The sequence below is a fragment of the Rhinolophus sinicus genome, chromosome 1 (genome assembly GCF_057876585.1).
Source record: "Rhinolophus sinicus isolate RSI-liver-muscle chromosome 1, RSI-T2T, whole genome shotgun sequence".
NCBI classification, from domain to species: Eukaryota; Metazoa; Chordata; class Mammalia; order Chiroptera; family Rhinolophidae; genus Rhinolophus; species Rhinolophus sinicus.
Genome location: NC_142501.1, coordinates 76325973 through 76340329, shown reverse-complemented (window position 1 = coordinate 76340329; position 14357 = coordinate 76325973). Strand labels below are relative to the sequence as shown.

General features: G+C 38.9%; 1 protein-coding gene and 1 long non-coding RNA gene across 2 annotated transcripts in view; one reads left to right on the top strand and one right to left on the bottom strand.

The window, feature by feature from the left end:
• Window positions 1-1023: 1023 nt before the first annotated feature.
• On the bottom strand, window positions 1024-5411 carry MYF6 (myogenic factor 6). The gene is made up of 3 exons (XM_019751258.3): window positions 4805-5411; window positions 4433-4523; window positions 1024-4203 (listed from the first exon to the last, which is right to left on the bottom strand). The coding sequence occupies exons 1-3, from the start codon at window positions 5321-5323 to the stop codon at window positions 4085-4087; spliced, it is 729 nt and encodes a 242-aa protein (XP_019606817.1). The 5' UTR covers window positions 5324-5411; the 3' UTR covers window positions 1024-4084.
• A 311-nt stretch (window positions 5412-5722) lies between these two features.
• Window positions 5723-14357, top strand: part of LOC109457983 (uncharacterized) — a 33848-nt gene continuing 25213 nt past the window's right edge. Inside the window, exon 1 of the long non-coding RNA XR_012493909.2 lies at window positions 5723-5933. This is a non-coding gene — a long non-coding RNA (uncharacterized LOC109457983). The remainder of the gene's footprint in view (window positions 5934-14357) is intronic.

Below are 14357 nucleotides of genomic sequence, written 5' to 3'. Positions count from 1 at the left end.
CTCCCAGGGGAGATCAAAGGCCTAAATAAGGACTTTTAGCAGCCTTGAGAGTAGAGAAAGTAGCCAGTTCTTGCAGCATTATCTTTGTTCCAGCACATGGCATAGCCATTCCATCTCATAGGCTGACTCTGAACTAGGCTTGCAAAATTGCTTTTCAGAATGAAACCTCTAAGACCAAGGGTCATCTTTTGTAACACTGCTTTTGAGTTTAAGGGAGTGACTGGAGGGGTCTGTTGGAGAAATGTGTTGATGGCTTGGTTCTTTGAGGAAATACCATGTTATTGCTAATTCACTATGGCACCAAGTTAGGCAACGAGATATTCAAAGTTTAAACTAAAACATTTAAAAACTATTTTCCCATATATGGTGTTCTGGGAGGAGGATTTTGAGATTAAAAAATGGGATAAAATATTACTAAGAAGAACCCGCAAACAGATACAGTCTAAGTAAAAAGTATCTTAATAAGGATAAAGGTCAGGTTAAGCAACCCAAGACTTTTCTGGCCACCTCAAGAGCAATTAGGAACACTGAATTTCAGCACAACACTCTCACCACCACCCCACACCCCACACCCCCCAAACATGTGAAAGAGCCTGGGGTTAAAAAAAGAAAAGATTGTATTAGACATAAGTTGGATTTCCACTATGTTAAGGCTTGGAATTCAATGATCCAGATATGATGATTCAAGTTAGTTTGAGAAAACTGACATTTCACTTCACGTTTCACAAACTATATCTATAATAATATTAAAAAACAAATAATCATTCATTATTTTTTTATGGGATATCTTTATGCTTGCCTCTGGGAAGAGGCTCAGTTTAAATCCCAAATTGCTTATTTTTACCAAGTTATTACATCTTGATTATCTGCTTCCATGGCCCTGTGGGTTTTTTTTGTTTGTTTTTTTCTGTTTGTTTTTGGGTTGTTTTTTTGTTTTTGTTTTTTTCGTGTGTGTGTGTGTGTGTGTGTGTGTGTGTGTGTGTGGCTTTGGCTTTGGCCTTAGTAAAGATTAACATCATTAATATCCAATAAAAACATTTTAATTGCAAACACACCAAGGATTTCATTGGAAAGCCTAACACATCAGCTACAGCAGTGGAGGTCACATGAAGTCTTTGGGAAATATTTGCTCTATTTAATGAAGAGACTTCTATAGGCAAACTTATTCCAAACAATTTCTCAAGTTACCCAGCTAGGAGAGATAGGATTTAGTTTGCAAAGACTGAATCAAATCTATCAGCAAGTAAAGTCCATGAATTGATAAAAGCATTCTGCTGCTGAGCATGTTATAACACAGATCTTATTTTAAATATATGTGCAATCATAAAGTAAAGGAGTTCACTTGGTCAATTATATGGTATTTGACTTCAGCCATGGTATAAATCTGATTTTTTAAAAAATATAGGTATGTGAATATACATACATTTTAGGGAAAACATTGATTTTCAGGAAAAACATAGATACCTAATAATAAGCATGATTAATGGTTATACACACTACCCAGATATATTCGCACATGTTCTAGTTGGATAATTTGAAATGCTTTCTCACTTATTTTTCAGTTAAATTACTAGCTAATCGCTCTTGAGGAAGAGCTTTTGAAAAGCAACTGTCAAATAGAGCCAAATTATTCTACAGAGAATGGAGATTCCTTCTTATTTTCCAAGGGTTATTTTTGGGGGTGCATGGTGATAGAGAAAATAGGCTGGAAGCCTTTGAAATTGACTGGCTCCAAGTTCTGACTCTATACTTACAAATGTAAGAACCTCTCTGTTCCAACGGATCCTTTTTCTCTAAAATAGAAATAACCATTGTTGGTCTTTCAGTTGTTGTACGACTATATGAGTTAATATGTAAAATGCTATAAGTGGCTCATTAATGTTGCTGCTGGTCTCACTGTTACTAATACTTTCCCAGCCAGAGCCTGTAAAGGCTGGAAAACCGAATCTGAAGGAACTGTGGGTTATGGTGGAAGAAAGCGTCTAGATGGTCAATTTAGATTCACTAATGAAAAATAAAAAGAGAACCGACATTGTTTATGTTTCACGCTGTTTTGGCTGAACACTTTATATGGGTTATCTCAGTGAATCTTGACAACCCCGGGGGTTAAGCACCATTATTGTCGTCCCCACTATTTTATAAATGAGGAAATGGAGGAAGAGAGGAAACAATTACAGCCCAAGGCTTCCCAGTGGCAACCTGGATTCAGTCTGGGGAATCAGCACCCACCAAAGCTCCACCTGCTTTTCTCAAACCTTTAAGAGGGATTATATGTTAATGTCAGTTTCCTCTGTGAACTTTACTGCATTTAAAGAGTATTCTAGGTGAAATCAGAATTATCCAGATGCTCAGAAAACAAAGTACTACGGAACTATTACCCCCCCGCCCCCCAGGAGAGACCTCTTGAGATGGAAAAACAAGATACTGCTCCGCTCCTGCAGAGGGCGCTGCTTGTGGCCGTTTATGGAACTTTCGTGGTGTGCCACAGAAAGGTTCAGACTGGAGTGTTAGGAAGCAAGGTTGGGCTGGGAAATAACTGAATTCGATTTTTCACATTTGTGAACTGAGGAGTAGCTCTTGGAAAGGGAAGGGAGGGGGAAGTACGATGGGGGAGAGTCAAATGGAGGATGCCACTTACAGAATGTACGAGACAAAAGTAGCAATTGCAAAGAAATGGCTTGCTCCTCTCCTCTGGTTCACTTCCCACTGCGATTCTTGGTGGTCGTGTCCTTCCTGAGGTTACAGGATAAACAAACCTGGTGCACGTTGTAAAATCCTCACCGTGAGGAGCTCCCGGGGCTTCAAGCCTCTCTGGGGCTTTGCTATTTGGCCCAGCTAAGAGGTTTCATGTGTGTTGTTGTTGTCCTTTGCCCTCAACCGTTTAACCCTTCCCTCTCTTGAAGCAACCCTTCCTTCAAAGAAACCCACCCCACCTCAAGAGACAGATTGTCCCCTTCTTTTATCTTTCTCTTTGGAAAACTGACCCAGGCCACACGAGGCCTTGAGGATATTCCAATCTTCTAGCCACCAGTCTAGTTCAAGAAAACTGGGGAGGGGGCCAGAGACCTGGCTAGTGCAGCCCCTGAGGACTCCAGATGAATGCTGCTTCAGGAAGGACCCAGCCTGGGAAGTCAAAGAGGGAAAGCAATTTGGGCTAAATTAGCTGAAGATCTTTTAGGAAAAGAAGCAAAGAGCTTTGGTGAAGCAATTTCTTGCAACAATGAGATTTTACTGGATTGAAAATGCAGTTGTTAACTTTGAGTAAGCAAATTTTACCCAGAGGTCCAGGTATATGACAGTTCAAAGAAAGAGAAAGTATGTTGATAAAAGCGGAAAGGGCAGTTTCCTCCTGGATGTTTCACGTATAACTACAAGTATAAGGTCTACCTGAGACAGAAAAGTGAACAGCTTCATTCAGACATTGGGGAAAAAAAAACATTTTTTTCTCCCTTTAAATCAGCCTTTAAGAAAACACCCAAATAAATGGGCTTATTTGATGTGTAAAATATGGCTCTCTTTATGCAAACATATTTTTTTTCAGCTGAATAAAAATAGGAGCAACTTTGTTCACATAGAAACTTATTTTTTAATATTACAATACCAGGATCCTCTCACATTTTATATACAATATGTCACTCTACACTTAAAATATATTTCTTAGGTTTACATATAAAATGAAAGTACTAAGATTATTTACAAAAAATACATTCAATATCACTAATATGTAAATGCAACTTTGTTTTAGACAGGAATGAACTTCTTTTGAACATGGCACAAAAGAATCGCCGTAGTAACAGTAAATATATTACAAAACCAACCAAACAAAAACAAAGTAAGCCTTCTAGACCTAACCCACTCGCTGTTCCAAAAATAAAAGCCCAAAGCCGACAGGTTTTTCTCATCTGAGCGTGCACAACAGTTTCGGAGAAATTTCTTTGTGAATTTGTCTCCTTCCCTTTCATAAACTCCTCGGTCTGGGTTCCTAATTAATGAAATATGACCTAATCTAAAGGATTAGGCGAAGGAGGGAGAGAGGGTGGGATCTTCCTGCTGCGTGGAGAACATCACACACACCGGCTCCGTGTTACTTCTCCACCACCTCCTCCACGCAAGGGAGTTTGCATTCCTCCGAAGAAATGCTGTCCACGATGGAAGAAAGGCACCGAAGGCTACTCGAGGCCGACGAATCAATGCTTGCCCCTCCTAAAAGCAGAAAACACACACAAACAGCAAAGAAGTAAGAAGAGGCAACTGCGCGCCCTGCTCCAGGCCTCTGAGGCAGCCGGAGAGAAGTGACCCCGCGCGCAAGGAGCGCACTTCTCCCAGGGCGCGTCCCTGCTCTAGCTCCCAGCCTTTTCTGTCTCGAACGAGCACCCTGGCCCCCTCCCGGGGTGTTCCCTAGCACAGCCCAGTACCCTTTCTTTTACTTTACCTTCCTTGGCAGTTATCACGAGCCCCCTGGAATGATCCGAAACACTTGGCCACTGGGAGCTGCAGGTGCGCAGGAAATCCGCACCCTCAAGCTGGAGGAAAACCAAGGCAGCGGTAGATTAGGAAAGAAACATCAGTTCCGAGGGTGGGGGTGCCTTTGTAGGGGTGTCTCCCTTGCTTCCTCGGTGCGCATATCCTGCCTATCGCAGGTACCCCGTGTTCACGGGTCACTGGGGGTTCATTAGAGAGGAAGCAGGAGGGGCGGGCGAGGAAGGGGGACAGGAAAGGAGACCGACCAGCTGGAGGTTAAGGCCCCGAGGAAAGCGTCTAATTAGCCTTTGCATTCCCCTGCCCGGGCAGCATCTGGGCTTACATTCTCTTGCTTGGGTCTGTAGCTGAAGGGGTCCACCCCTAGCTCCTGCATTTTCTCCTGCTGATCCAGCCGGTGCAGCAGGTCCTGCAGCCGCTCAATGTAGCTGATGGCGCTCCGCAGAATCTCCACCTTGGGCAGCCTCTGGTTGGGGTTGGCCACAGTCCGCCGCTTCAGTGCCTCGAAGGCCTCGTTGATTTTCTTTAGCCGCCTCCTCTCGCGCAGGGTGGCGGCTTTCCGTCTGTCGGTGGGGGCAGATTTTCTCTTACATGTCTTGCAAGCCCAGATCAGACACTGGCCGGGGCAGTGGGGAGGCTGTAGGCCTGGGGGCGCCAGGACATGTTCCTCTCCGCTGCTGTCGCTCCCAGCTTCCGGGGGCATTTGGTCCTGGCAGGGTGATAGGGTACCATCACTCCCTGGGTACAAAGGAGAGCCCTCTGCCACTTCTAATGGCTGCAGGGTAACATTTTCTCCGTCCAGGTAGAAGAAATAGGAGCCAGTTTCAAAAAGGTCCATCATCATGTTCTCCTCCTTGGCCTCTGACTCGGGCTGAACGGGGTGATGGGCTCAAAAACCCAGAGGAACCACCCAGATGGCATTTAATTAGTGCGGTGACATAAGTTGCCCCAGCTTTATATATAGTAGCTCCTGAAACTCAATCCAACTTTTAGCTGTCATAGAGCATCAGTCTCCCAATGTGATTACAGCCAGGGCTCTGTAGAATATCTAGTTTGAAAGAAAACTGAGAAGTGTCACCCCCCAGAATGATGTGACAATCTATATGCAGAACAGGTTAAAACAAAATAGAGAGGATACCATAATTTAAACAAAGACTTGCTTCCATTTGGGACAGTTTATATGCTAACCTGCTTACAGGACAACTTCAAAACAACTGGGGATTAACATGGCCCCGTTCCCCTCCCCCAGGCTCATCTGAATTCTAAGTATAGACCCATGATGAAAGATTTCAAAGGCAATAGCCATTGCTCCGAAATAGCCTGGTTAATATTTCCAGAGTGGTTCAGTTCTTTTCTCTCCTGTCTGTCAAAAAGATGCTATTCCTGTGATTAAAACCATTACAGTCCTTCAAAGGTTATACATGACTTTCAGGCTTCAGCCTCAGTAGCAGCAGGTAAATCTCTTTTCCTCTCTTTTAATAAGGCTGTGAGATGATTTGGGAGCTGGAGCGGGTGGCTGAAAGGTGCTCAGATTCCTTCCTTGACTATCTTTTTTTTTTTTTTGGGGGGGTGGCAACCAAAATCTGAATTCTATACCCCTCCATGGTGGAGCAGTAATACCTATGAGGTGAGGGGCGGGACAGAAAATGTGGATGCAATACATGTAATAATTGTGTTTGAAAATAGTTTTAGTGGAAATAAGACTCACACTAAAGCTAACTGATATTTCAGGATTCATTGTGGCCCCTACTCCAAGGTGCCTCTCTAATGGCTCCTGGTCTACACACTGTGCAGTTTCTTCTGTCCTGTACTCACTATCCATTGACTCTAAATCAGTTGCCACAGGGTTTAGATGAGAAAGGTAGCAACTGAGGCAAAGCCAGGAAATAGAATTTTTAATTGCAGCAGTCTGTGGTCCAATACACACACACAAGTATGGTTGTTGGGGAGGCAGCACAATCTAAGGATGAAGTGCAGGGGCCCTAGATTCAAAGAACTCCCTTCAAGTCCTAGCTTAGTTCATTTCTATTTATGTGTGCATGGGTAAGTGCTAGGTCTCGATTTCTGCAAGAGATGACAGTGGTTGCATTGTAAAATTTTGGGGAGGATTTGATCAAATGATATCATGCATGTGAAGCATATAACCTTATAATATCTGCTTGATGAACATTAGTGCATAAGGCTATGTCAGGGCGAAGGCCATTTCTTATGAAGGAAATAAAGCACAGCTATTGCAGAGGGCTCTCTCTCTCTCTCTCTCTCTCTCTCTCTCTCTCTCTCTCTCTCTCTCTGTCTCGCTCTCTCTCTCGTTTGTTATTGTATTCGTTTGTTTCCTTTTTAGTTTCCTTCCCTTCCCCTTTCCCTTTCCTTTCTCTTTTTACTTTTCTTCTTTTCCTTTTCCTTCCATTTCTCTTTCTTTTATTTTCCCTGTTAGAGCCCTGGAAGGACTCCTTCGACCTGTAAGTGGCTTTTGGGAAACAATCAACCTTGGTTTTGGCCTTTATAGTCAGTACCTGAAAAACTAGATGGAAACCAAAGGTCTTCTTATTCTACCCCAAGCAGTGACAATTATAGGCTTTGTTCAATATGACTTCCTCTTCTTCTTTGTCTTGTTCTTTTTTTAAAATGAATAGAGTGAAGACAATGCAAGAAATCTATGGTCAGATAATGTAAGAACTAGCTACAGTTTTGAGTCAAGTCACTTATTCCAGAAAATGATTCTTCATAGTCTCTTTCCATAGAGCCACAGACTTGGGGTGCTAAGTTTTGACATGTTGGGCTGTTTTCGTTATTGTGCAGCTGAATAATTCCTTATCAAGTTTGAGAATCAATTTTAGGTTTTTGAACAAATAGGAAGCACAGGGAAGAACGATAAGAAGCCAATACTCCTTTTGTGATATTTTCTCCTATTTGTATCAGTCCTCTGGTTGTGCTACAGTGAGCAGTTAAGACTGCAGATTGAAATCTCCAACAACTCAGGGTATAGTCTAACATCCATTATGGAAAATTACCCTGTGCTCTTAACCATATTCTATCCTGCCTCTTATAATGCGAAGACAATTTTAAAAGCCATTTTCTAAACCAGTAAAATTGAATAGCATTATTGCAAAGATTACTAAGATAACAATAACTGAAATTCATTTATTCAACATTTTTTGGGTACCTACTAAGTGCCAGATAGTGTCCGGGGTGCCAGGGACAAAGCACTGAAAAGTGATTCCTTTCTCATGGAGTTTGAACCCAGAAGGGTGAGTGAAATTGACTATTGGGAGAAAAAAAAAAAAAAAAAGGAGAAATAGCCTTGGAATTGGGGTGTGGATGGTTTAGATTACAATCATTTTGAGCCTGTGATGACTTAGTCAATGCTAATATCTCAAATTCTCATTTTTTTAACCCATAAAATTGATACAGTAACAAAAGACATCATACTGTCAAAGATCATGATGAAGAAGATATTTATAAAAATGTGAAATCAGTTCAAAAATGTATACTCTATAAAAGTACTTTTTTTACTGAAATTAGGTATAAAGAAAAAAATTAAATAGAAAAACTATTGCAACTAAGGAATTTTGTTGCTTGGATGATAGGAGTGACATTTAAGGTAGCACCATTCGTAGACTCACCACTGATTTTAAGAGATACTGGACAGATTGGAGAGAGTCTGCACATCAAGAACTGCTAAAGAATATGAAAGTGCACTCTTTCCCTTTTATTTTCCCTTCCTTTAAGTGTCCCCAGTGGAGAAACAGTTAAGTTCAAAATGTAGAAAGAAGATTCTAGAAAAAAGTAGAAAAAGCTTTGGGACGCTGATTAAGAACAACCTCCCAGACAAATGTGACATTTCTTTATGTAAATTCAAACTTTGCTGTTGAGTTGCCTTTACTTATTAAATTACAAAGCCCCTTTCCCAACATTCTGTAGAACTCAGTCCAATAAAATTATGTTGTTGCTCACCTTGGTTTAAACAAATTTTTTTCTCTCTTTTGTTGTTGTTTTGGGGGTAGAGTAGGGTGGGAGGAGAGAGAAAGAAAACGCCAACTTGGGAAATAACCACCCTTTATTAGATTAGGTAATGGGAAAATACGCAATGATTCCAAACAACAAACTAGAGAACTTCTGGAACTCAAACTGTTTACAAAATATGAGATGCCTGTAATTGCAATTCCATTATTTCTCAGTAGAACTTGGGAGACACAGATCTTGACAAGCGGTCAAAACAGGTTTATGTAAACTGAAATCCTCCAGGCTTTAAATAGTTCAAATATGTTTTAAAAACTTATGGAAAAGTAAATCATAATAAGAGAAAAATAATATTAAGTATTAATCAATCACTTCAGGGGCCTAGTTCATTCACAACAAAATCTGAAACTAGGTTAGTAATAGAATTGAGAGTTTTCAAATAGTTTGCCACCCCATTATTCTTATTTCATGCTTAGCTATTTGTAAATGCATTTTCTTCTCATCTCCACAAACGTTTGAATATGTCCAGTTCTTCTCTCTGTGAAAAGGAGTGGGAGGGAAAGGATTATGGAAAGTTTAGTCAGTGGTAGATTTTAGCTCTGAGCCTTTCGGAGAGTGGTATATGTGGTGGAAAAACAGAGCGTTGGAGTAAGACAGAATCTAATTCTAACCATTCTTAAATATATGTTCCAAGCCTCAGTTTTATAGGAGATCAAATGGCATATGCAATACATACATCACAGGCTTGTTGTTAGCATAATATAAAACAATATATATTGAATACGTGACATGGAATAATTCAACAGATGTTAATTTTTGTTCTGCCCCTACTCAATTCACAAAGCCTCTCATTGAAATAACCATAGTGAATTAATTGAAAAACCTAGAATTGGTGACACAGATGTTTAAGATAAATTTAGGGATTTATTTGTGTTAGTGGTATAATGGAATAATACTGAAATTAGTGACCCCCATAATAGTGTTTCATTTATTTATGCCCTCAACAAATTTCCAGTATACTGGGGGACAGACACTAATTTAAAAAATCACCCAAAGAAATAACTGAGCTAAACATTTTGCAGTAAAGTGTATAACAATGAAGAGTTTGTCCTGAATGGGAAGCTTGAGAAAGGATGGTTTGGGGACAGAAGTTCCTAAGATGTTGGGTATTTCCAGAGAGCAAAGTTGAAGCTTTGTGTGTATGTGTGTGTGTGTGTGTGTGTGTGTGTGTTGTTTTGTTTTGTTTTTTGTGGGTTGGGACAGTGATGACAGTAGGAGGAAGCTCAAGGACAAAACAGACAGAAGAGAGTTTGTCAGAAACTAGCAAAGAGATTTTTGTGGCTTATATCTAAGGGATATGACTATATTGTTCTATAGTTGAGTTCAAAGAAAGAAGTTTCAGTGATAGCTGAGCAAGTAGAACTGAGGGCTAGACAGAAAATGATGATACGTTTTCAGCAGTGAAAAGAGGGAGAAGAGAGAAAAGGGAATAGAAGAGAGGAAGGGAGCTGGAGGGAGGAGAAGAGGAGAAGGAGCAGAATTGAGTCCAGCCTGCAGATAGAAGAAGGATCAACTAGCAAGGCCAGTGAGTAGACCTAGAGAATAGAAGGTGAAAGGAAGGGCCCGCTGACTGAAAGAGAAAATTTGGGAGTCAGATTAATGCTTTAAACTTGTGGCAGCTATATGAGTAACATGAACCCATGCACCTGTAACTTACCTAATCTGCAGACAGTGTGTGCCCAAAGATTCCCAAACACTGTGGTAAAAATAGTCTTGCATTTAGACTGACAGAACATTCGAGTCACTTCAGAAGACATGGGGGAGGGGCACCAACCAAGCAGAGGTAAAGGAAAGATTTTAAAGGCGAATGCTTTGCAGTCTCCAGATGGTGGCAGTAAGTTATGCAGAGAAATGGGGCAGGACCTGCACTAAGAAAGGACTTTGGTTTCCAGGCCTTCTGTGGCACAGCCCTTTTAAAACAGCTCCAAAGAAATAAGTCCACGAGAAGCAAAGGAAGAACCAGAGGCGCTGCTCTTCAGATCTTTCAAGAAATATAGTTTTTGTTCTTTGCTGTCACCAACGATTCCCTTCCATCTGGGAGTAGAAAAAAAAAAAAAAAGTGTGTTAAGTTTGCGTACTAGCTGCAAAATGCTACTTAAGGAGGCTGCCGCTCATTTCTTATTTTCTAGACATAATTTCCAGGGAAACAGATAACGAATGCTTCTCTCCCCGAGAAACATCCATTCCTTAGTGCTTAAAAAATTAAGTCTTTTTCATAATTCCTCACTGTTCCACGTTTTACTCTCAGATTTACGAATTTTGAGAGTAAAATTTGTGAACCAGTAGACTCTTTCCATGTTAAGTTTTGCTTCCTCCTAGGTTACCAGCTGACATCGGTTTGTTTAGGACGGGTACCCAGGAGCCCCCATTTATGCCCTAAAATTGTAAAAATCCCAGGCAAGTCAGAATGAGTTGGTCACCGTACTTCCTAGAAAAACATGATAGAAGTTTACAAATATCTATTCACCAATAAAAACAATGAACAGAGTACAGGATATATAAAGTGGACATTTTTCTTTAAAAAAATTACAGTGGTTACAAATGCAGGCTTTGATGTTAGACTCAAGTTCTAGGTCCAGCTCTACCACTTGCTAATAGTTAATTTTAGGCAAGCTATATAACTTCTCTAAGTCTCAATTAATTAGTCGATAAAGTGGAAATAATATTACCTTATAAGGTTTTTTAAAGATTAAAACAATGTCAAGTGAAACACTTACTGGATAGTGTCTAGCACATAGTAAATTCTCTATACAAATTAGTATTTTATTATTTTACTTTTGATTGAAGAAAAAAATTACCCTTGTACATATTGCCTCAATAAATCATACTCTGCTTATTTTGTTTTCTATAAGAAGAAAAATTTTATATAATGTAATATTGCACAATGTAAATTTTATATTACATGATTTTAAAAACATAAATATAATACAATATTATGTATATATTGTCTTTGTCACTCAAATATTACATTAAAAAATTTCCATGCTAATACACTTAATGTTTAAAATGTCACATAAAATGATTTTTAAAATGTTGTTTATATCTTTTAAAAACTAAATAAATTGTGATATTCGGATGGCCCAAATTACAGTAGCGTCTGGTGTTACTAGCTTGCTAAGCTAAACAGATGTCTCTAGCATAGAATGGTTAGCCAAGTATTTTGTTACTGCCCTCCAACTGGCTGGTTATGACATATTGTCTAAAATAGTTGGTGCTTTAATGCCTATGTCAGAGCTCACTATGACAAATAGTCACCACTGTACAAACACATTTATTCCATAAAGTTTTTTTCACTGGTTTGGAAAAACAAAAGTTGTTTAATCAGACGTATACACATTTCACACTTTTTCTTCTAGAAGCTCAGGCATTTTTGCCTTCAGATAATATGTTAATTTTGAGGATATTAAGTAATACAAAAATACCAAATGTTACAATATGTTTAAATCACATATAATCTGGAGCTTCTTAAGTATATACATTACATGTTTAACATGTCACTAGTCACATAAAAATTAATCATATTTAGTTTTATCTTCCCTGATTCATGATCCGAGCTAGATGTTGCAATTGGTAGAGCCTTACTATGTAATTTCACAATGTAAGTATCATCTTTCTATTAAACCATTTAAGTAGATTTTACATTTTCTTGTATATAAGTATAAACTATCATGAGACTTCAGTTTGACAATATGAATTCAAGAATTGGTGCTTTTAGAATATAGAAGAAAATATAAATGTCTTACTTTGTAAAGCTATAGCCATTATTTAGCCATTATTTCACTCTGAAAACAAAAAAAATAGCAGGCCTGGTATTGAAGTGATTTAAATGAATGATCTCATTACATGTTCCCAATGTTTTACCAAGTATATTATATAATTATCTTCATTTTAAAGAGAGAGAAACAAAGCTAAGAGAAATCAATCTACTTGCCCAAGGTCACATGCTTGTAAACTAAATCCTGTCTCCTCTAACAGTGACTTATATAATTAAAAAGTTCTTATTCTGAACCTCCTTACAGTGACCAATAGAAGAATAGTCTTTGGTGAAAAAAAAAATCTAGAGCAAAGTAATTTAGAGGAACTTTGAGTGTTTATTTGCCCACTTTCAGGGTACCTTGTACTTCTCTGGCCAAAAGAAATACTGTTGATAGGTGTTTTGCTTGTTTGTTTTGTTTTGTTTTTCTAGTAGAGTTGCCCAAAGTGACAGCATTGATAGCTGTTCACTGAGAGTTGGACCTGCATTCTGTCCCATTGGGAAATAATGATGCAGTTGTATTTTCCACGTACACTGCCATGTACAGGCAACCTGTCCCAGAACTCACAAAACCGATGCTCTAATCAAAATGCTTGAAACCCATGGCATTATTCATTATTTAAAAACATACAGTAAGAAGCAAATGGAAAAAATATGGAGTAGTTTAATATTCTTAGGATAGGGTACAAATGGGATAGTGAGACCGTACTACCCAAGTCTTGAGTTACACAATGCTCATATGTCCTGTCTTTCTCCCTTCTCCTACGCTTTGCCCCACTCTGTGGTAGTTACAATCCCGAGGATTGAGGGATTTCAGCAGATGGAAGTTGTATGGGACCAATACACAAATGCTCTGTACACCTACTCAAAAGCTATGTGTTATGTGCCATTGAGTCAGCTCTAACTTCTGACGACTGTGTGAATGAGTGATGGTCCCTAGTATCCTGTCCTCAACAGCCCTGCTCAGCTCCTGTAGACTCATGCCTGTGGCTTCTTTTATGGAGTCCATCCGTCTCCTATTTGGTCTTCCTCTTATCCTGCTGTCTTCTATTTTTCCCAGCATTATTATATTTTCTAAGAACCTTGTCTTCTCATGATGTGCACAAAGTAGGACAGCTTCAGTTTTGTCATTTTTGCCTCCAGCCATGATTCAGGCTTAATTTGTTCTAGAACCCATTTGTTCGTCTTTCTTGTGTTCCTGGGTATCTGTAGAGCTCGCCTCCAAAACCATATTTCAGATGATTTTTTTTTCTATCAGCCTTCTTCACTGTTTAACTTTCACATCCATATATATTAATTGGGAATATGAGGGTGTAGATGATCTTAGCTTTGATCTCTGATGCCATATCTTTGCTCGAAAGCTGTAGCTCACCTACTATAATCCATTGGGCAGTATGGCTGCATTAATGTGGTCCAAAATGAATTTCACCAACGAGTGGTCAATGCAAGACCTCCTTAATATTGAGTGTCTCGGATGTATTTGATGATTCGATGCTTTATTGGCCTTTCATCCCTTCTTGTGTTGACAAGCGTAGGCTATACCTATTTTATCTATGTCTAACATGTTTTCCAAGTCATTTGCTTTTATATTTAGTTTCATCTATTCTCATTGTTTTCTCCTCTATTCTCTATGATAGAAATAAATATTTTTAAATAACAGAAAATGTATATTCTTTATATGCTTGTCAGTTACAACCGCTATTTCTTGATGTTTTTAGTTTCTGACCTAATTTCTTTGAATTCTTTAATATAAATCTGTCTTTATAAAAGTTTAATTTCTCTACTTTTTATTTGCCTCTGTCCATCCATTGTTTTCTGCTTACTTTTGAAAGTTGCTATTTTATCTATTTGTAGTCCACAAACCCAAACCTATATTCCACACATAGTTTATGTACCTGCTGGAGGGAAACTATCACTTCCTACAATCCTCTTGGATTTTTATATTTCATTTTATGGTGTACACATTTTTAACTATTTAGCAACAGACCCAAGTTTATTTCACCATTTCTTCTCTTTGTATTTACTATATTTTTTAAAACTTTCAAAATAACTTTCTGTTTAAAAAATGCATCCTCTCAAATGTTTTTTTAATTCTATGAATTAA

Coding starts and splice junctions, on each gene's coding strand:
- MYF6 (XM_019751258.3), bottom strand. CDS start 5,323: ATGATGATGGACCTTTTTGAAACTGGCTCCTATTTCTTCTACCTGGAC. Junction 4,524..4,804: donor ACAGACCCAAGCAAGAGAAT/GTAAGCCCAGAT, acceptor GTTTTCCTCCAG/CTTGAGGGTGCGGATTTCCT. Junction 4,204..4,432: donor CGTGATAACTGCCAAGGAAG/GTAAAGTAAAAG, acceptor TTCTGCTTTTAG/GAGGGGCAAGCATTGATTCG.